This window comes from Atheta coriaria, unplaced genomic scaffold (assembly GCF_025399875.1).
Source record: "Atheta coriaria isolate IRGN ID8LTWV9N9 unplaced genomic scaffold, Caltech_Dcor_3.1 hic_scaffold_2_pilon, whole genome shotgun sequence".
Classification (NCBI taxonomy): Eukaryota; Metazoa; Arthropoda; class Insecta; order Coleoptera; family Staphylinidae; genus Dalotia; species Dalotia coriaria.
In genome coordinates, this window is record NW_027045444.1 from 1,039,524 (window position 1) to 1,061,953 (window position 22,430).

At 38.7% G+C, this 22,430-nt stretch overlaps 1 protein-coding gene across 1 annotated transcript in view; it reads left to right on the plus strand.

The window, feature by feature from the left end:
• mbo (Nuclear pore complex protein Nup88) overlaps window positions 1–22,430 on the plus strand; it is a 40,095-nt gene that overhangs the window by 6,595 nt on the left and 11,070 nt on the right. The window contains 1 exon segment of the mRNA XM_065316877.1: window positions 17,224–17,393. Within this exon segment, the coding sequence (XP_065172949.1) occupies window positions 17,224–17,393 (170 nt within the window).

Sequence of the window (22,430 nt, forward strand, 5' to 3'; positions counted from 1 at the left end):
AAAATTGACTTAAGGGATGTTTTATTGCTTTTATTTATTTTTTTCTTAATTTTTCAAGGATAAAACACTAAAAAGTAATTTTTTACGTATTTTCATTTTAAATTTACAATTTTCCTGATTTTTTATACTTTTTTAAAGAAAAAACTAATTTAAGGGTTGTTTAAGGCCTAAATCCTTGTGGTAGAGAGGTCAGGGTGTAAATGGTCTACCAGCTGACCGAACTACCCCCCGATTGGAATATGAACAGTGTGACACACTCGATACCACCGCTGGGACTTTAGTTAGGGGTGTGTAGGCTGTACGCGAGGGTGGTTTAACCCCGTTGTACCCCGGGTAAGAGGATGAGTGGTGCGTTGACCGGGCCATGCAGCCGGATATCAACAGGTGCCCGATGTCCGAGCGTACGCCGCACGCCGGTCAGACTGTTTAGGGTTGCGGAGGGTTTTGCCCTTCCGAGTTGATATTTTGAAGTTTGAAACTTTCAAAACTCGATTAGTGATAATATCCACCTTAACCTCTAAATTATCATATTATCAATACAATGTTGATTTAATAACCGTTGTTTTGGTTGGTTGGAATTATTGTGTTGTGTATTCCTGATTCGTTTTGCTTGTCTCCGCGCGAGGATTTGCAGCATGTCGGCGGATTTAATCCTGCGACGCTGATTATTATTTATATTAATAATTCAAGCACGCCGCCACCGTCGCCGCTGAGATTAGAAATCTCGACGTCCCATTGCTCACTGTCGCCGCGCGCTTCCTTCTACCTGATGTCCTGTTTTTAGCGGCGGGGGGCGGCGGAGGAGGTGGAGTAGGTTGTAGGTTGGCAGACGGTGATTTAATTTTTTCTCGCGCGCTCTGACTCAGACGCGATGAGGTATTTAGTCAGGAGCGTGTTGATCGCCTAAGAGGGTGGTTGTGGTGGTGGTTTTGGGGGCGGCGGCGTGATCCATAGGGACATGAACCGTCGACGCGATGCTTAATGTCGATGTATTTATCACAAACACACCCCGCGCGGGTAAAAATGCTTAAAGTAAACGAGTATTCGTTTGATGTGTGCATATTATTTTATTTTCCAGGGTCGGATTTATTTTTAAATTTATTTTATCATAAAAATATTTTTTTAATAAAATAATTTTTGTTTGTATTGAATAATATTAAGAATTATTTATTTTTTAATTTTTTTTTTAAATTAAATCCGGTTCTGTGAATGTTTCGTCCTTTTTTTCTATATTCATTTAATTTCGTTTCGCCGGGTCGCTTTTACGAGCATTATCTTATCTCCTCCGGGAGGGGTGGTTTGCCACGCGCGCGCGCGCCAAGCTTTTAATGATAATTTTTATAAATTAACGATATTAATGTTGATTATTATTCGCGTCGCGCGAGGACGAAGGACGATTTGTTGCGCTTCATTTCCGCTGAATTTACGAGCGCGCCTCGAATGCATTTTCAGGATTAATTAAAACAGGTAATTAGTCGATATTAATTTACAAGGACTACGACATTGACTGTGCCTAGTGCATGTCGAGACAATGCACGATTAATTATTACTAGTAATAATTTGCATAAAAATACAGGTCCGGACTAAAAATTTAATTTTTAATTTTTTAAATTTTTTTACACTCAATTATCCTGTTATTGATTATGTCTGAAAATGTTTATTTTGTATTTTATGGTTTGTCATTTATCTGTCTTTGGATAGTGGTGTCCTTGATGAATCCTGCGCGCACCCTGACGCATTAAATGAAGACCGAAGGAAAGTAAGACTGATGAAGGAAGCGATTTATATCGGTTTAATATTGTGCGTCTCTATTTTATTACTACCCTACTTTGGCGCGCAGGACTATTTGGGTTGTATCCACAGAACAAGGATAATGATTATTTTTTGTTTTACCACGTCTGGTGGTTATTTGATGACGCCGATGTGGTTAATATTGGTCCAGACGTCAGGACGATCCATCGTTGTCTTTACGCGTCCTGCAAACGGTGAAAAACGATTGTAATCGCAGATTCCGGAATGCTATCGTTTATCTTATAAAGAAAACTTTGATATTTTATACGGGGTGTTTAATATTTAATCAAAAAATCATAAAATTAACAAAAATTGAGGTTAGGTTTTAAATTTTTAGGTTATTTTACAAAAAGTAAAATTATTACTTTTTTGTTTATGTGAAGTTGTTAGATACTCTAGATACTAATACATTATCCTTGAATTATCCTTAAGGATGATTTGTGTGTCTAGCAATGTTTTGTTTACCAAATATTAATTTGCAAATTACACACGCGGGGCAAACGTAAGAAATGTTTTAAGGGATTGACGCAGCGCCGAAAGTACAAAGGACGATTAATATGGGGTGCGACATCCCTTGAATTTACCGATGCGCGCATAAACGAGCAAAGAACAAGAAAAAAACTGATTTATCGCGTTCGTATCGGCTGCGGATTTTTTTCTCAGACTTCTTCCTTTCCTTTTCGGTTTTAATATCTCCGGCGAAGGTTTCAAGGATGTGCATGCACCCCCTAGCCTCTCATTCGCCATTAGCCATTACGCTATATTATCAATTCCAATATTGCTCGCGCTCGCATTTTCCGTCTTTGCATCCTTGCCTTGTTGCATCTCCACGCGGGAGTTTTATATGTTATGCGTCTTTGTTGCACTTGTGTGTATAGGGGGTAGTTTTTTCAGGGATGAGCAGTAACAGTAAAGGAACATTAAAATTAACTTAAGAGCCTCTTTGAATGATGGCCCATAGTTATGTTAAAACGTTTTTTTAGCCGGGCGCGCCGTTATCCGCCGCGTTCGTTATCCTGCGCCAGACGAGCCGGAAAATTTCCGATTTTGCATAAAATATAGATAAAGGTTATAAGCAATATTTTGTTTTGCTTTGAGCACTTTTTCTTCACATGATGGAAATTTTTTTGCGTTTGGGTGTTGCTGAAGGGAGTTTAAAGTTAATTTTGGAGAGGTTTTCGAAGGATAAATATAAAAAGTTTGGTGTTATTTTAAAGGAAATTTTATTATCTATTAGACTATGAGGAAATATTATGAATGATGGATTTTAATTAGGATCTACAGAGTGTTTTAGTAAAAAAATCAGGTTTTGAAAGAAGATTTTTCTTTTTTAGTGTTTTTTCTTTATTTAAGGGAAGTTTTTGTTGAAATATTTTAAGAAATGTGACATATTAGACAAGGATAATAATTAATTTAGCATAAAATATAGATAAGAGTTATTAGAAATATTTTTTGTTGCATCAGGCATTTTTTTTTTTACTTATGATGAAGTTTTTTCTTGATTTTGTGATTTTTAAAGTTTATTTAGAAGACTTTTCCGAAGGATAAATAAAGAAAATTTTATATTGTTTTGAAGCAAATTTAATTATCTATTAGCCTGTATAAAAATATAATGAGTGTCTACATGTAATTTGGTTGTACAGAGTGTTTTAATTGAAAAACACGGTTTTGGAAAGTAAAATTTTATTTTTTCTTGCTTTTCTTCAATTTAAGGGTAGTTTTAGGGAAAATTTATAAACTTGCATTGCATATTATAAAAGTATAATTAATAATTTATACAATTATCGAAAAAATTGCTTATTTATCATTTTTCTTATCCACAAAAACAAAAATTACATTTTTTCCCACTTGACTACGATTAATGCTTGTCCATCCTTCGTCCTTCGAATCTTTCCATTCAAAGCGATAACACGGTCGGTGTGGGCAAGATAAACGACGTCATTAAAAAATTGGAAACTTCGTGCATCACGCATTATGTCGTGTGCGCATCCAAAACGTCGACAACAACGATGTCCTTTGTCACCGCCGAAAAGGGGATAGAGCACCAAAGGACAAATTATAATCCTGCACCTTCACTTTTTTCCACATTGTATACACCTATGTGTGTGGTTTGGGCACGCGTCCGCGTATATTTGACAACATCACGCGAAAACTTTTGTGCCGGCCGCCCCAAAAATCACCCCATCGCCGCCGGTGAAAACGCAGGTGACACATTAACTGGATTTATTTACGAGCGCGTTTTACGATCAGTATCAGCATTATAGAAACGAAAAAAATCGTACAAACTAGCGTAATTTAAGGCGACATATGTTTAGGAGACATTGATGTGCCTCTAAGGATGCATAAATTTCCGGTATAAAACCACCACACCTTTCGATAAAATTTAATTCAAAAAAAGCGAGATAAATTAATATCAATTATCAATGCTGACAAGTAATCCACGTCCGAAACACACAAAAAACTCGGATAATTCATAATTCATTGTCATGTTCTTACGAGTCTGCCGGGAATAGCCATCAATTTTTGGGCACGACCTACAACTAGCAACATGCTAACGGCTAATTGATTAACAAAACTCGTATCGAAATTAATCCATTAATAGCCACTGTCCGAACGGACGATGATGAGTATCAGCGCGTGTGGTACGCTTGTCATTCATTGGCGATGCGAGTGATTAATTTTCATAAGCATTGATGACCGACCGACTCAAAGCACTCGTAAATTAGTGACTCCACGAGCGTATTGCTTTGCGTTTACAAGGTGTGTGAGTTGGTTACGTCGATATGGGATTTGCATTCGCGATTGAAAAACACGTGGAGGCGCCGGGCGCGCCTAAATGAGAATGCAAAAGCAGCGGGGGTGGACTACGCACGCAACGCAATCAATTATCCACGCGCTAATCGAATTAATGTTGCGGCCTAATTTGAATCAATAATAGCGAATTAATACCGGAATTTTGTACCAAACCCTTTTTTTGATATTTCGTTATTTTTTTAGGAAAAATTTATTTTAAATGTTTTTAATTAATATTTATGAGTTGATTTTTGTACGGTTTTAATATGTTGTTAAAGCTGTGTTTATTGGCTTTAAAATGACACTTTCTCGAAGAAAATTGGTCAACCCGTTTAGAAATTACGAGCAGTTTAGTAGAAAATAAAATTTTTCACCCTCTGCGAGCAATAAAAGCTCAACAAGCTCTATTCACGCTCACAGCGCTGTAAGCTTTGCTTTCTTGTATAACTTTCGCTAATACTTGTGTCGTCGCCGTTGCTTTCTAAGCTCTACGGGACCGGCAAGCCGCACGACCCACTGGGTGGTTTTCAGCGGGGGTGGCATTGTGTGTGCATCGACCAAAAACGTTAATCTGTTACACGACACACGCCGCGCAAGTTGTGCTATTGTTATCGGCCGCTGCCGCCGCTACGGACGCCATTGCATGCGGTTATAGTAATAGGTGTTGTTTGCGGTCGTGTCGGGGGCGGCTGGAGAACATGCAAAATGCGCTCGCCGCACATCGGCACACCGGGCCGTTATTAAATTTCCAAATTGTCGCGCATCCATTTTCTAAGATGTACGAGTATGCAGACACACACATTGGGGGTGGTTTTAGGTTGGGGGGCGGCGGGATATAAGCACGAATGTGAAATGGTGAATCGTTGCGCTGGCGGAATAATTCCCACTTTAAAACCGCACAAAAGATGACTGAGTGGTTACGCTTTGATATTTAGGGGTGGTTTGGGAGGCGGCAGCGCGCGATATGGTTATGATGACACCTTTCGTTGACCGTTTGTCAAAAGCTGCGTTTTGTACGCTACACGACGTTAGATATTAGTATTTCTGAAGCTTTGTCCCTCGCGCGGTTACTGTATCCCGCGGGGGCGGCGGTGGTTGGCTATCAAAAGGGGTAATTTTTATCCAGCCGTCCCTCGAATATGTATGCATCATCTGTTCTCTCTCCAGGGCGGCCTACGTGCCGCGTCGTGCTGTGTGTGACTTTTGGTAAGGTGTGACATATTCGAATGCGGTGGGTGTTGGGGGCGGTGGTGGTGGTGGTGCGGGTGGTTTGGCAAAGCGCGCGGCTTTCTGCCGCTGATTACCGGCGATTTGTCTTCGACGTCGAGATTTGTGTTTCGCATGTTTAGCGACACCTCGAAGAGGACACGATTTTCGCATTGTCAAACACGCGGTGGGGGCGGCGGCGGTGGCAGGATGGGTTTTCAGGAACAGCCGCAATATTTGGTATGCCGAAATGTTGCCGAGACATAAATTTCCTTTTGTTTTGTTTGTCCGCGCTTCCACCACCGCCAGCCGAAAAAACTCATCGTTATTCATTTGTTATCCTGTTCAACCGTCCCCGATTCATATTATTATGTAATTTTTTAAATTTTTATGTTTAAAATTTTGTATTGAAGAGCGACTTGCGAAAACAAAATACCAAGCGTATGAGTATGTCAGCGTGCGCGTATTGAGTTTGCGCCGCCGCCACGGGGTGTTTTCGGGGGTGGCGCACGCTATAATTTAGTGGACGCGTTGATATACAAACAATCTTTAATGAAATTCTTGTTGTTCATTAATAGAACATTAAACGTGTTTCGAGCGCGCACATAAAGCGTATCGAGGCCGCTGCCGCCGCCGACCGACGACAGCCACCCCCATGAGCATCGGCCGCCGCCGAAAGCTCGAAAAGGGTGCCTCGTAATATACGACGATGAGTGCTTTAGCGCGCGCGAGGCTTTAAACGCCGAAATCGTCGCGAAATGACTATAGCACTCACATACCTTGTGGGTAACACAATATTTAGTCATATGTTAACCTCAAAACTCTTTCAAAAATTAATTTTTTAAAAATCTATTAAAATATTACTAAAAACGCTTTAAAAATTTGATTTTTTTAAGGATTTAACATTTAATGATTTTATCCTTGATGAGAGAACAATGTGAGACTTTGAAGTATTAAGTTCATCCCTTAAAACATTTTAAGGGCGGTTGAAAGGGACGGTAATAAACGTTAGGTATGTTTAACCATTCCTGCGCACAGGAATAGTGCGTGCGTTATTCATTCATTATTCGTTTTACAATTTTCGCACATTTTCTGCCACCCCTCGCATCCCCTTTGGCAACCACCCCCGTGAACATTTCGGGGGTGTATGTATGTGGGTATTGTTGCGGAATTTAGAATTTACAATCAGGTTTTACTGCCGCGTGCGTTTGCCGTGTACGATTCTTGCGGTTCGCCGTCGAAATTTATCGTCTTGGTTGTGCGCGGGGGCGGCGGTGCTCTCGCTTGCGTATGACACACAAGCACTAATCATACAATAGTACAAGATTATCGCGTTTAGCGAGTGTGTAAGTTTAATTTTAATTATTTTGTGTTTTGGGAAATGTGGGGATGTTTTTATCCTGCAGCCGGAGGCGGCAATATATGTGTGTTGGTGTTTGTGTGTGTATAGTCGTGCGGCGTTAAGATTTCCAGTAATTTAGCTCCGAATTGAGACAATTCAATGTTTCAATCTCGGCGAATGTTTCAATTCTCCGTTTTGGTGCTGTGTGTGTGTGTGTGGAAGGACTCCGCGCCGCCCCTCAGAAAATTTACACTTTTGTGCGCCCGCGGGGTCGTGCCGGAGTAAAGTAGTGACACATTCTGCGCATTCTGTTCGAGGCACACAATCGAATACGAATGGTGTGTTGTTTTTGGGGTTGTGGGATGGTGCGGGGGTGGGTGGACGAAGGACGAGGCGTCTGAAGGTCGGAAATGCTCGGGGAAATCTGTTCAATTGTTTTGCTTAATTTACCGAACGTAATAAGTTTATTATTTAGTAAACGATTTGCTTTCGCGTAAGGTTCACCTTAGTTGCTTGCTCAAATTTTCCGAAGCAATTTCCTTTGGATTGTATGCAAGGATTGCTTTTGTGGAAAATCAACAAGGATATTATCTTGGGTTACTTCATATAAAACAGAATTTATCGTAATCACATGTAGAAATATATTTTTTTTTAATTCAGTTTTGCTTGATTTTCCAAAAATTAATTTTTTTTCTTCAAAATTTAATTTTTTTTTTAAAAATTAATTTTTTTCCAAAAAAATGTTAAAAAATTGAGTTTTTTGCAAAAAAAAAAATTTCCTAAAATTTTTATCCAAATTTATTTCTGGATATTTTGTTCAAATCATAGTTTCATTTTTTATTAGTTTTTGATGTTTTTTTTAAATTCATAATTTTTTCCAAAAAAATTAAGTTTTTCTTCCAAAATAAACAAAATTTCTAATTAACATTTTTTACAACTTATTTTATTACGTTTCCTGTTTGCGGCAAGAAACGTAGCCTTTAATATTATGAAAAATTGATTCCTTTTTTTATTTTTATCATCTTCTACCCTTCGTTCTGAAATTGTAAAAATTAGCTGAGCAAGACAAATAAAAGGATGTAAGGATTCCTACTCCAAGACAAGCCCGAGACGAACCGACAAAAGACAGATGTTAATATTTAATAATACAATTCTAATTACGACCCTCGCTGTTCCGGCCAAACAACCCTTTACTTTTACTTTTTATCCGTTTTTTTCCTCCGTTCGTTCGTTTGGGGGTGTAAAACAGGATTGTAACGCAACGCTGAGAAAGCAAACATTTTTTATTACACTTCTTGTCTTCTCATTTAAGAAGCGCAAAAAAAAGGATGGATATTCAGGATGTTTAGGTTTAGGAGGTTGGGGCGAACAAGAACATTCATCCCCTGTGCTGCGTTTTTTTTTTATTATTTGGTTTTCGTATTTTTACGGTTATGCCCTCTGCGCGTGTACTAATAACCCTTCTCCGTTTGCGTTTATGATCAAACCACATTTTTCGTTTTATCTTTTTTTTTTCGTCGTCCTTCTCTTTTTGTCCTTTTGCCTTGGCCTTTCAACCCTTTAGAAGACGCTGTTTTGACTCTGGAGGGTTTCTAAGATAATGTGCAGATAACAAGTGTCTTTGGGCGCGGATAGCAAACGTGCCATCGCGATATGCTTCCAGAGCGTTGGGGTAGCGTGGAAAAGTGAAAAAGAGCCCATTAAAAAGTTAATTTAATTAGCAGTTATTGGCGTAAGGAGAGAAGTCAGCCATGCTTTAAGGACTGCGGCGACTGTGTAAGGACATCCACCCCTTTTTATTTTAGAAAACTACCCTTGACTTGAATGGGCTTTAGATCTTGTTCAATGACACTTTTTATGCGTATCTGTCGTGTTTTCGATGGTTTATGTCGGTATGCTACAGAAAAAGGACGAATTTTTGGGTACAGTGTCAACCCTCAAGGGTGAAATATCTACAAATCTTTAATTACTCTTTAAAACACGTTTAAAGCATCATATTAGTCTTAATAATGAAAAAATAAATTTTTCCTTGAATTATCCTTAAATTTTAAAATTTGATACGCAAATAAATTTCATTTATCCAGCACTCGTAAATCTTGCCTCTTGTCCGCGTCCTGCGGTTGTCGTCCTGCCGCTAATCCTCGGGAATGTATCTTGTATGTGTGGTCCCTCTTCGGCGTTTATTCGTGTCGGTTCTTTTTTTTTATACGCCGCTGAGGGGTTTGTTCTGCGTGTTAGTCCTGCGAGGCACCCTCGAATGAAAAGAGTTGCGTCCCGGGCTTCGGTTTATTAGTTTGCGGTTTGATTTACATGCTAATCAAATTAAGTTAATTGAATTTCACGCTCGCGCGCTGGACTCAAAAAAGGACGAACTGGGATAAGGATAATTCACGTGCGACATGAGGAAATGATACACTTTTTTTTCCACATTTTGTGTTTTTGTGTGTATTTGAGTGATTTTATGTTGTTTGAAATTGTGATATTGGGGTGGTTCACCCGCCATCGCCATCTTCAAGGACTATTAATTAATATTCCTCGCCTGCGGTCGCGGCACACATGTCACCATGCGAACGGCGCAACCTGCCCGCCTAGCGAACTCATTAAAACAGGTGTCCCTCTTGGTGGAGGCGCCGGTGTCGGCGGCCATAATTCACCCCCTACCACAGACACCTTTGAGTCCTGTGTGCATCCTTGACGTCCGTTTTCTTCGCGTTGCCTTCCGCGTTATCAACGATCGCTTATACCTTATAGAATTCACCGAGGCGCCCCGGCGTCTCTGTTTTATTCATGTGCGTCTTCTTTGTTCGCCTTGCATGCTGCTTAAGATACGTTTTCTATGCGCGGACACGAGCTTTACTTTTACCTTTGTGTTGCCGCGTGTTTACTCTGCCTTTACATCATATCAGCCAAGATGGGGAAGCTGAATCCTCTTGAATCCTTGAGGTCCTTGGCACGCTCGAGTTTCAATTAAGTGCCCCGTGTCGCACACATGTCCGACATTGGTAATTAATTAGAGCGATATCAAATGATCAAACGCGCGCGAGGATCACGTTTTAATTAAACATATTGATCACTCACACACTTTACTATCTTTATTCTTGTATGTGTTCTTAAATTATTTATTTTCTTATTTTAATTTTTTTGTTTGTTTTGGTGTTTTGAGAATGTTTTAACGGCCGTATGTTCACGCATTGATAAAAGAACTGATGACTGAACGAAAATTCAGTTGCAAGGATTGTCGAAGGGGTTGTCGGGGAAAAATGTGTGCGCAGGGTGCGAAAAACGATTTGTTTGCGTGGGCAAACAGTACGCGAACACCATTCGTGTCTGTATAAATCAATCGCTATCTATACGCGGGTAATAAAAATGATTCGCATTGGGTTTCATTGATGTGCGTTCGAGTTTGCTACATAAACTTCGTTATTTATTCGTTGTGCTTTGTTGTGGTCACGCGAGGTATGAATGCAAATTATCGAGTATTGAGGGTTTTTAAGATAAAATTGTTTTTTTCAAAAGGCGATAATTCAACACCCTGAATAGATACAGGGATGAAATTTTGTGTGTTGATAGATAATTTTATTATCTTTCTAAATATTTAAAAATATTTGCTAAAACTAAATTATTTTTGAGTTTTGAGTATTTTATGAAAAAATAGTAAATTTTTTGAGATATTTTTTCAAAATTAATAATTTACGCAACACCCTATATATGAAAATGGATAATTTTTGGTCATCTGTTAGATAATATTATTACTTATCGATTGACATATTATTCATAAAAATCCAATAATAACTTTCCAAATTATCAAACATTTTGCAAAAAATATTTTATTTTTTTCAATTTATATTTTCATTTACAAATACTTGTATTTTCGTTAATCCGTATTAATACGACGTCGACAAGGGCGCGCGTTCGTCCTGTCTGCGCCGAGGGTGGCCGTGGGGTGGCAGCGATGGGGGGTGGCCGGACGAGTCGTCGAGCAGGAAAAATAAGCAGGTATCGCTCCCGTGGGGCGAGGTGACGCCGAATTCGCGCGCGCGCCCCGCCGTGAAAGGAAAGCGCACATTCAGGCTCACCTCCGCAGGACGAAAACAAAAAAAAAACACAGGACGACGAGAGGAAACCGACTCATGCACGCGCACAGAGTCAGAGTCCATGAATTAGTCAACGAGTTTTATAAAGTCGGCGCAAAATGTAAACTGCCACTTTTTATTTGGGCACGCTCAAATTATTTGCATAAATATCCTTGAAAAGAAAATAAAATATACAGAGTGATACGATAAACACATGAATTCGTAAATTTTTCTGAATTTATTTTTTTAACTGTGCAAGAATTCTTATTACGTATTTGTGCAGTTGAAAGTCCTGTGAGTCCTTTGCTCCTTTTTATCATCCATCCATCGGGCGATGAATATCTAGCGGGAGAAATAACCATTAGCGTAACGCGAAAAATTACGCGCACAGGATCAAGCTCGAGGGGGTCGCAGGACCCAGGAATACAACACACAGAGAAAAAAAAACGCGCGCGGCGCAACGAAGAAAGTTTCCCGGACGAATTTCTCCAGAGAGATGTTTTTAATTGAAAATTGAAAATTTAAAATTCCGACCGATGAGAACGTCCTCTCGCATATAATAACTAAATAACTCAGTTAGATTCTCGGAGCGCGCGCGCCGGAATAAAATAAGAGAAAAAAATGTATTTTCCTGTTCCCGGTAAGGATAAGGATGTTGAGGCGAAAAGAGACAAGGAAAAATTCCAATTTTTAAAATCGCCTTCGGGTAGTTAAAAATTCGACGAGCGCAGGAACAAGTTGGGAAACTTATTAATTTCGCTCCTCGCGTACACTTCCTTTGGTCCTGAAGGAAGAACACACACACACACACATACATTGGATCGATTCCTATTAGTGCCGCGCTAAGCGAATTTTTTCCTCCTCATCTCTCGTTGCCCGACGAGGATACAAGGCGTTGTTTCGATAATAAGAAAAGTTGTACATAGATGATGGAAAACGATGGAGAATTTCATGCCGCCCCTCGTTAATGGGGGTGGGTTTGCGCCGACGAGGGCAAAAATTCGAATCGGAGTGTAAAATCGTTTACATTTTCTTCTCTTTTTTTTATTTTTAGAATCGCCGCAAGGTGCTTCTTTGATGAGGGCACGATTTGTACGCCTCGTGTCCTTTTTTTTCGCTGCTGCTGCTTCGCCAGGACGATTCCAACAAGGAATAAGCAATTAGGATTTAAACGGCGCATAAAAATGAGGAGTTGTTTAAAACGTGCTTGAAACGTGTAGATTAAGACAAGTGATGCGTGTTGAGAAGCGGCGGGATGATCTGCGTCAGCATGAAGCTTACCGCCTCCGTTTCTGCCGCCGCCACCGCCGCTTCTTTAAGATGGTTCTGGCTAAGCAGGCGTGGAGAGGTTAAAAAGTCCGAGGAGTGAAAAGGCGATCGTGCGTGAAGCGTGAACGAAGGGGGTTGCGAATATTGAAATCTTAATTTCCTGTCGGGAGTGGAAAAATTAGGATGCGGTGATTTTTTCAATTAATTAGAGTTGAAAACCGGAAATGAAACCGCAAAATGATTTTTTTTGTAAAAGTACGGATAACTAGAAAATTAATAGGATCCCGGAAGTATTTTTTGCAGTTTTGGAAAGCTGGATAAATTTTCTATTATCTAGTTTTGATAAATTGATAAATTTGTATAGGGTGTAGTCGTAAATTTGGTTTAAAGTAGTAAATACGTTTTTTGTTTGTTGTTTTTGATACATTTTGATGTTTTACGGAAAAAATATAACTGAAAAATCAAAATTTTAGAATTATTTTGAAATATGCTTAAATTTCCAATAAAATGATGTATATTTGGTGTTTGTGCTATACAGGATGTTGCCGTAAATTTTGTTTAAACTTAAAAAAAAATTCTCATTTTTGCAAGTAAATCGAAAAAATGTTTGAATAAATTTAATTTAAATATTTCAAAAACTGCTCCTCAAATGATTTTAATTTGTCTAAAATAAACACTAAAAATAAAATTCCTACATCGTTAAATTTAAGTATCAAACATCGAGGACGAAGCAAAAAACACACGCCCACATTTTCGGCCGCATTTGCACGATGGATGAAACGCATAAAACATCGAAACAATGGCCCATTTCGCGAATAAAATTTGAACACATTTATTATTTTCGCGAAAATCATAAACGCCCGCCCGCGCGCGCAAAAAAGGGCTTTCTCCCTGCACTTAGTCCAAGTGAAGCGCGACGATGCAAATACGAATGAAATATTTATATATTAAAAAAAAGCGCACACGCTCACTGCGCGAAAAAATGAGAGGACGAGAGAAACGACCGGCAATTATCAGCGGAATTTATGCGTCGCCGTCACTTCCGCCAACCCTTTCGGCTATCTATAAGGGACAGATATTCAAACATCCACCCTTGCTTGCCAGAGACCAGACTAAGGGGTGGAGGCGAGCGGCGGCGGCGAGGACGTCGCGCACCTTGTCAGTTTTTCCATTGCTTAGCTTGCATACACTCACATATCTAAAATTTTAACCAATTTTTTATATACAGTGTGTCAAAATTCATTTTTAGTGATTTAATTACTTTTTTGGCATTTACTCTAAAAGTATTGATGGGATTTTAAAATTTTAAAAAGTTATCGAAAGGTGATTATATTCTACGTAAAATAGTATATTTTTGATAATTCAACCCTTATTTGTTTAGATTTTATTAAGGGTTGATTTCAAAATTAAAAAATATGTTTTATTTTAGTAAAATGTTAATTATGAGAAAAGTATTAAAGATTTTGTAATTATTTTTGAACCAGGTGGAAGTATAATAAATTATCTACAATTTGACACAAGATTTATTAAAATCCAATAATTATATCATATAGTAATTTATTATCAAAGTTTAAACTTTTTGTTGCTTACACCTTGACGATGAAAAATACAATTTCAAGGACATCTGATTTTTAATGCTTTTTGCCTCGCAAAAAATCGAATTTGTCGACTAAAACACATAAGGGAGGGTTGAAGGCATAACAGACGAGGGACATGCGAGTGCCTTATTAATCTCCGCGGAATATGAGCGACCCAGACGGAGCAAAACGCAAAAATAAAAATAAATTCGACTGCGTCGAGGAAACGAACGAAAAATTGTCGGGAAACAAAAGCGGCGCATCATCCCCCTATGCTTTCAACCCCGTTAGGAAAAACAACAAGAGAGGAGAAGAAGAGACGCGACGAACAAATCACCCTTATATGGATGAATTAGGTATAGGTGTAGGTGATATCCATGGAGAGAGTGAACAAAGTGCGCAAGTAAAAAGGATGTACTATACGTGTGAGAGGAGCAGATAAAAATTGCACGATTTTATTAGTCTAGCGTGCGCGCAGACGAAATTTAAACACTCGTAATCAACGTTAAAATATCCACTCCTTTGTTGGCTATAAAAATATCGCCAGATTTTAGTAGCGATAGTTTGACGTCGGGTTTAAGTCACTTGCTATGGACGGAATTTTATCAAATTTTCAGGATCTATGAGGAATTTTATTAGGTTTCATAAAATGTTATTTGATTTTAGAAATATTAAATAGTTTTTGTGGAAATTTGAATTTTCTAAAATTTTGTTTAAATTTATTTAATACCAAGATTAACTTTAAATTACGGGAATACCCTGTATAATTATTGCAAACATTTGATTTTATTTCATTGTGGTATTGTTTAGCTCTTGAAATGTTTTTAAATTTTTGATTTATTACCTATAGTTTTTTAGAAAAACCTAAAAATATGACAAAATTGTGTGTAAAATTTAATTTTTTTTTAGTTTAACTAAAAATTACGAGAGTACCCTGTATAATAATTACATAAAAGTGTTCATAACTTATTGCAGCATTAATTAGCTTCTTAAAACTTTTTAAATTTTTAATTTATTGCTGATAGTTTTCTCGTAAATAATAAAAACATCAAAAAATACAAATTGTAACATTTTGCTTATAATTATTATCTCTGGCGAGTTAATGTAGAATTTGATTTTAAACCACTTTAAGACCGTAATTTTCCGATGACTAACATGGCAATAAAGGGTTGCGACCCTTAGCGCTCCACCAACGTCGGCGGCGTCGCCGGTATTCGAATAAATCATGCATTTTTGTATCGCAAACGTGCGCTAAGTCGGCGCACACATTGCCCACACATAATATAGTATTTAATAAGGGGTAGTAAATTAACAGCCCCGAAAACACCCCACACCATCACTCGGCTGTGTATGCATGCACACACATTACACATTCCAAGCGGCTCGCTTTTCTATACTCGGCAATAAACTAACATCACATTCGGTTCGGGGTGCCAGCGGCGGCGGCGGCGGCGGTGGTGCTGTTCATCCCGTAAGGGATGATGTAATGCGCGCAACACACACGCGGAAGAAACACCAAAACCTTGCAAGAAGCATCTCGAGGCGGGATAATGTATTGTCTTGTAGAGAACACACTCACACCCTACTTTTCACCGCGCTACCCTTGAGAACCACCCCCTTGGAGCAAGAGTACCTCTACACACCCACCCCCAAACGGTGTGTGTTTGCTCACAGGGCACCCGGCGTGGCGTTATTTAGTCGTTTATATTCGATTCCTTCCTTGCGCAACCCTTTCCATTCTTACACATCCTACAGGATGTACAGGGTGATGGCATAAAATTCATATTATTATTTGGTATCTATATGAAGTCAAAGAGTATCTGAAGGTCTTAGAAAGGCAGGAAAATGCGCCGGATGTGCGTACGCTGTGGAGGGTGCGCGTGAAGATGTGTGCGTTTATTATAACTGTTATTAAATATCGTCCTCCAGGACGAGCGACGAGATCCTGCGCCAGGATGTCCCGTTCACGGAACCGGGGAACTTAAACTTGAACACGCGCGTGTGCTGGCGTGCGTAGAGGTGGTTGTTTTGCGAAAATTATTTTATCAAAGGATAATGCAGGATCACACGTGGCTGTGATCGTTTTTGAAATAATGGGGTGTTATTTATGTTGGAAACGTGAAACGCCAAATTGAACATCAACTTTGAGCCCTTCTAGTTTAATAGATATTTGAGCAATATTCTAGGGGGATGGTTCAAATTAAAGGTAATTTAATCAGGATATTGGGTGGATTTTTAATAAAATTTTATAATTGGAAAATCATCCCTTAATTTTAAATTAATTAAAAAATTTCAAAATTTTGTTGTATTAAATTTTATTTTAGTTTAAAGTTAATTTGTGAGAGTACCCTGTAATATTTTAACAATAATTAGCGTGTATTTTATGACGGCTTTAATTAGGTTCTTAAAACTGTTTAAATTTTTAATTTATTGTTGATAGTTTTCTTGTAAATGATGAAAATGTAAGAAAATTGCAAATTTTAATTTTCATAAAATTTTATAAATAGAAAATCTTGCTTTAATTAACGTTTTTACTGTTTTAATGAATTTTCTTTAAAAATGGTTAAATACCTCATTTTATCTTTGATTAATAGACGGAAAAACCCATTTCCTTAAAGAAAACCCATCTATATTGTCGATTCCTTGCGGCATCTTGCGCATCCCCCGTAATAAAAGTAATAAAACCGGATCACTTTTTCATAAATCGCCTCTACGCGCGGCGTGGTTTAATTTTTTCCATGCTTCCAAATTCTTTTCGGTTTGCCTAATGGAAATTGCGCAAAGGGGTTGCGGTATATGCCCGGCGCCTCCACCGTCGCCTTATCCGAACGAGAAAAAAACGCCATTAGTTTGGGCGCTAAGCATAATGGGCTCGCTTTGACTTCTCCGGGATGGATTTTTTAATATAATAATATCAATAATTTATATAAGCCGACGCCGCGCAGCCACCCCCGATTGCAATTTTTACAGCTTTTTCTCTCGCATCGTCTTGGGAGACGCGGAGGGTGGTAGAATGGAGGACAACAACGATTTAAATTAGGCAATAACCGCCAAGCAAGTAAAATAGGGATGCGGGTGGATGCTTTTCAGGGGTGGAAGTAATATTTTAGCTTTAATATTTTTATTTCTCTGCGTTTTATTGCCTAATCGATTCTTTTAAAAATGCTTTCAGACTTTGTTGCCGTATTCGCCGCCCCTGTTCACTCCGGATCGCCTTATTGTGAACGAGAGTAATAGTCTTCTTGCTGCTTGTGGAGCCAACGGGGTGCTTGTCTTTGAATTACCATCCCTTACACCTCCATATGGGACTTTTTACAACAACAAAGACGTCAATTATGTCAGGTATGAAATTTATTATTATTTATAAGAATTTTACGAATATACGCGATTTTTGTTCGCCACCCTTTGACCGTACGAAGATTTATGAACTTGCGAACGTAAAAGAACCCTCCACGCCGGACACAAAATAAAAGTAACCCTTTTATGAACTCGCATGCGAAGCGAGAAGCGAACCCTCTCTTTGGCGATTTTTTTTTCGTGTTGATATTCTGATTTTATTCATTCGTGTCGATTTTTTTTTCGTTTGCGTCTGGTGAGTATGTGTATGTGTGGGGCATTGGAGGCGGCATTTGGGGTGCGTTGGTACAGGTTGCTTAAACAATGATTCGCAATTTGAAGGTCCTCGGACGTTGTGCATCGTCAAGGCTTGTTAAAGTGCTACCCTCTTAACGCGCGCGAGGGTTGGCACCAATCGATAAATTAGAGAATCATATAGGGGTTGTTTGACCACGCAGTATAAAGGTACACGTGGTTTTTTCAGATTTTATGTTGATTTTTATCATTTTGTAAAAAATTTAATTTTTTGATTTTTGGAGATTTAAACGCAATTTTTCAACTTTTAAGGGATGATTTTTTAAATTTAATTTATTATTTATATTTCTGTTCATTTTTTGTAATTTTTGCTAAAATTACAATGTTTATTAAAACAAATTAATTTTAAGTGAATCTTTGTGATTTTCTCTATGAAACGAGTGTATTAAGCCGCCCCCTATGAAAAGATAAGACTCTTTCCCACTCCTAAACACTAACAAACCATCACCCACCCGTTTGCGCCTCCATCCCCACAACCAGGTGTATAATTATTTGTATTTGCTTTCTCGACGGCGGCGGCGGCGGTGAAATTCGCATGCGAAGCGTGTACAAGCGTTTGCATCGCGCAGGTGGGGGCGGCGGGTATTTAGCGCGCCTCTCTTAAAACTTCGGCAATATAACACCGGATTAACGGGGGGCGGCCGCCACCGCCCGCCGAAATATATCTACTCGCCAGCTCGCGCGCGCTCTCACGCGCCCCGCTTTGCAATTCTAATCTTTTATTACATATATCCGCGATGCTGCGCGCCGCATCTCGACTTTTGTCTTTTGCCACCCCCTTACACTACCGTCGGTGCCGCCACCGCTGCTGCCTCCCACTACTAACCTACCCGACGACGGCGTTCCACACCGGCGTTCGTTGAAGTCACCTTCCCCGCGCCTGCTTCTGCAACCGCCTCCGCCGCCGCATGCTGCCGCCTCGAATAAATTATATTATATAAAATATATCCGCGACGAAAATATATACTCATTATGATTATTTATTGTTCAAGTTCCGCATTATTATTGCGCAAGTTTGGAGTGAAGTGGGGGCGCGGTGAGGGGCGGCGACGTGAAGGTGCAAATGGCAATCTCGAGTTCTTTCCGAGTGTGGCAGCACGCCTAATGCGGATTAATTAATTAATGTAGTTTTGTCGTTCCTAATTCTTCATTATCTCAGTGTGCGCGGACGCGCACCTCTCGGCGGTAATTAAGAGGCGCGAAATCAAGGACTGCGAAGGAGGAAAAATTTATTATTTTGCCACCTTGCACACAGAATTTTGTCAGCTTTTAGCTACTGTTTGGATAATTAAAATATCGCCAGTGGTTTTCGAGTAATTTATGAAAATATCTTAAAAGCACGGTTGAAAATAAAAATAAAATTTATTTTTAACTTTAACTTACGTTTAAACAAAAACTAATTAGTAAAAATTAATTTATAATATTGGAAATTATAGATAATTTATTTATCTATTTAAAACATTTTACAGATTTAAAATATCTTTTACAGTTTGAGTTTAATTTGAGATTTTCGCAAATCTTGCAGATTTTCAGCTCGATTTATGCCCGAAACGTTGAGATGTGAATAAGAATCTGATTTTATGTATTGGAAAAATGTTTTCGCTTCCGCCGTAGAAAGTTAACGACTTACGCACAATTATAAAGCCGCCATTAACGACCCACAATTGCCATTTGCAAGCTGCAGCGGGCGAAAAATTAAAAAGCGATCCGAATCGACGCTGTGCGCACCGCCGAAAAAATCCAAAGTAATTAGAATTATAGTGGCGGTTTTGTTAAATGGCGTGTGGCGAGCCGTTTCCGTTCGAAGATGACGATGAAGGCGCCGGGCAAACCGCCGAATTTACGCCCGCATCCCCCATTTCACATTTTCGTATTTTCAGAAAGCGGAACGAGCGAAGCCGAACGAATAAATTGATTAAAAAATCTCGGGTAATGAGTTTTTTTTTGCTCTCGGTGTGGGTGTGTATGCGCGGCATCGTATTTCACCCGTCATCTAAGGGTCTTCCGGTTTCCGGCGAGTCCGCGCAGCCCCCATCCGCGTTGGGAAATAATGCGAACGATTAAAAAAGTCGAAGGCTATAGATAGGACTTTGTTTGGTGCTCGCGAAAATGGAAAATTGGGCGGGCGCGATATCTTCTTCTATTTTGGTGTGTGTTAGAGAGGGTGAGGGTTGTGGTATGGGGGTGGTGTTGGCCGCGGGGTAGCGATGGTCGCTGCTGCGGTTTTTTTTGTGTGTTCTGTTCATCTGAGCGCAATGCAAATTGGAAACGTGTGTAAAAATGACAAAGAGCAGAACGACGAGAGGAAGTTGAGAAAACGCGATCGCAGGGGGCGGCTGGATGGAGACGGAAAAACCACGAGGAGCGCGTTTTTAATGTTTTCGGAGTGTAATGAATCACCGTATCTTTCTGATAGATTACGATTACACAAACCATAAAGTTGCGTACTTTTTAATACAATATATGAAATTAATGTTTGAGGGTGGCGGTAACTAATCGCCGGAGATTTTTTTAAATATGTTGTTTTATAGAAGCTTGTTTTATTAATTACTCGAAAACTATTTGAGATAAAAGGAGAATCTTTCAGAAATATATTCAGGAATAAATTCTGCATCTATGTGTGAAATATTTTGTTTGTGAGATTAAATTTCAAAAAGTTATTAACAATTTAAAGTAATTTTGTCAATATTTATATAATGATCACAAATTGGGCTATAACTTTTGATTCAAAGCTGATATCAACAAAATCTTGATGTGGTTTTGTTCAAAATTTAATTCTGAAAAAGTTTCTGAAGAAATCTGGTTCAAAATGTTATTCGTTTTTATGTTATTTGTTAATAACTACAAGAAAACAAGGTATTTTTGCAATCACGTTAAATTTATTTAAAATATTCAACTTTTTCATGTTATTATGGCTAAACTAATTGTTAATCTTTATTTAATTTTAGTATATGATAGGAAATTTAATTTTCTATAACAATTTAATTAAATAAACCCAAAATATTTAATAGTTTTTGCACAATTTTAAAATAACTAAAATATTTCAATTCACTGGTTTCGTAATTTATTTTAAGTGAACTTTATTTAAACCGTTATAATTCGAGATTTAAGCAATAAAAGTTAATAAAAAACATGATAATTAATAGAGAATATACTCTTCTATAAAATATATGTTAAAAACTAAATGAAAATATCACGTACGGATGTTTTGCAGCTTTAAAATGACTAAAATTCTCCCGTGAAGATTTTTTGCGTTTTCCACTCGAGCATTACAATAAAATACAATTTAAAGCGCGAGCGGCGCGGACATGATGAACCGTTATGCGATGTTATAAAACGCTAATTATTCTTTTAATTAATGTAAACATTTTCATAAATAAAGAGCGGTAGAGCTTGCCGTTCATTTTTCTCATCTTTCGCAGGCGCACACACCTACACACCTGCACACACATGTTTGTTGCATTAAAACTCGTCTCTGGTAATAAAATAAATAAAAACGAATACGAAACCGAGAAAGCGGAGCTGTGCCCTCGGCATCACCGACAGAGGAGTAATATATTCGCATGCATGACGCGCAGGAACCAAAGAACTCCTGCCCGGCCACATCCCTCGGCTGACGTTAATTTTTCCTAATTAGCCAAGGCAAAAGAGCATTATTACATCTGACTGTTTGCCGACGGCCAGGCAGAGCGCCTAAATAACAAACACCGACGCGTTGTGAGGGGGTGGCTTCTGCAGCCGAAGGGGGTGGCAAGTTGAGTTTTCCATTTCGGGCCCTCTGCACACGCGTTGCGCAACGAGTGTTGGTCATTATTATAAATAAAGTATAAAGTTTCAAGTGAGCTAGGACCGACACGTCATAATTTCATTCCACGGCGACTTATTCAGGACTCGAATAATTTTCACACTTTTTTCGCTCCCGCATGCCACATTCATTTAATTCTAGAGAAAAACTATTTTTTTAATTATAATTATTTTGTTTTGAAGGACCTTTAAGAGATATTTGTATTTTTGTAAAAATTATTTTGAAAGTTTTAAGATTAAAGCACGATGCAAATGAAAATAAATTGTTTTTTCTTTGCGCGGCGCCGAAAGGTCCTTTAAACATTATTATCATTATCCTGCGCGCATCCCCCCGCCTCCTCCCCCGTTCAGGCCGTTACGTCGCGAAGAATTTTAGAAAGGTGCGCACCGTGCGCAATGTCAGTTATTACCATTAGTCCTGCCGCAGTGTAATATTCTAGTATGTGTGCAGGATGAGGAAATGCCAGGATGAGCAGGACGAGGACGAGTCCTGACTGCGGAGGCTCGATTACGCAAGGAGGACATTAAAAAGTTTCGCACGCCGCGGAAATGCGTCACAATTATGAGCGCCCGGCGTGCGGAATGCTCACATTGCTCACATTCGAATGAATTATTGTTGAAGGGGGGTGTGGGCGTGTAAGGGTAAACAATGTGTGGGAAAATTTGCAAGGATTCTTTGTGAAAATTGAGTTTTTCTCATGATTTTCACTCTATTTGCTTAGTTTGGTAGCTGTTTTAATGAAAGTCCAACTTTGAATTGTTATAAAATGTGAATGGTGCGGTGAAAATGTTGGGGATTGTTTTAATTTGTTGATAATTTAATTGAGAATATAAATATGTAGAGTTTTCTCAAATATTTCTGATAGTTTTTGAAATATTTCAAATTTAGTAAAATAATGCGTAATTTTCGGTGTTTTTCTTATA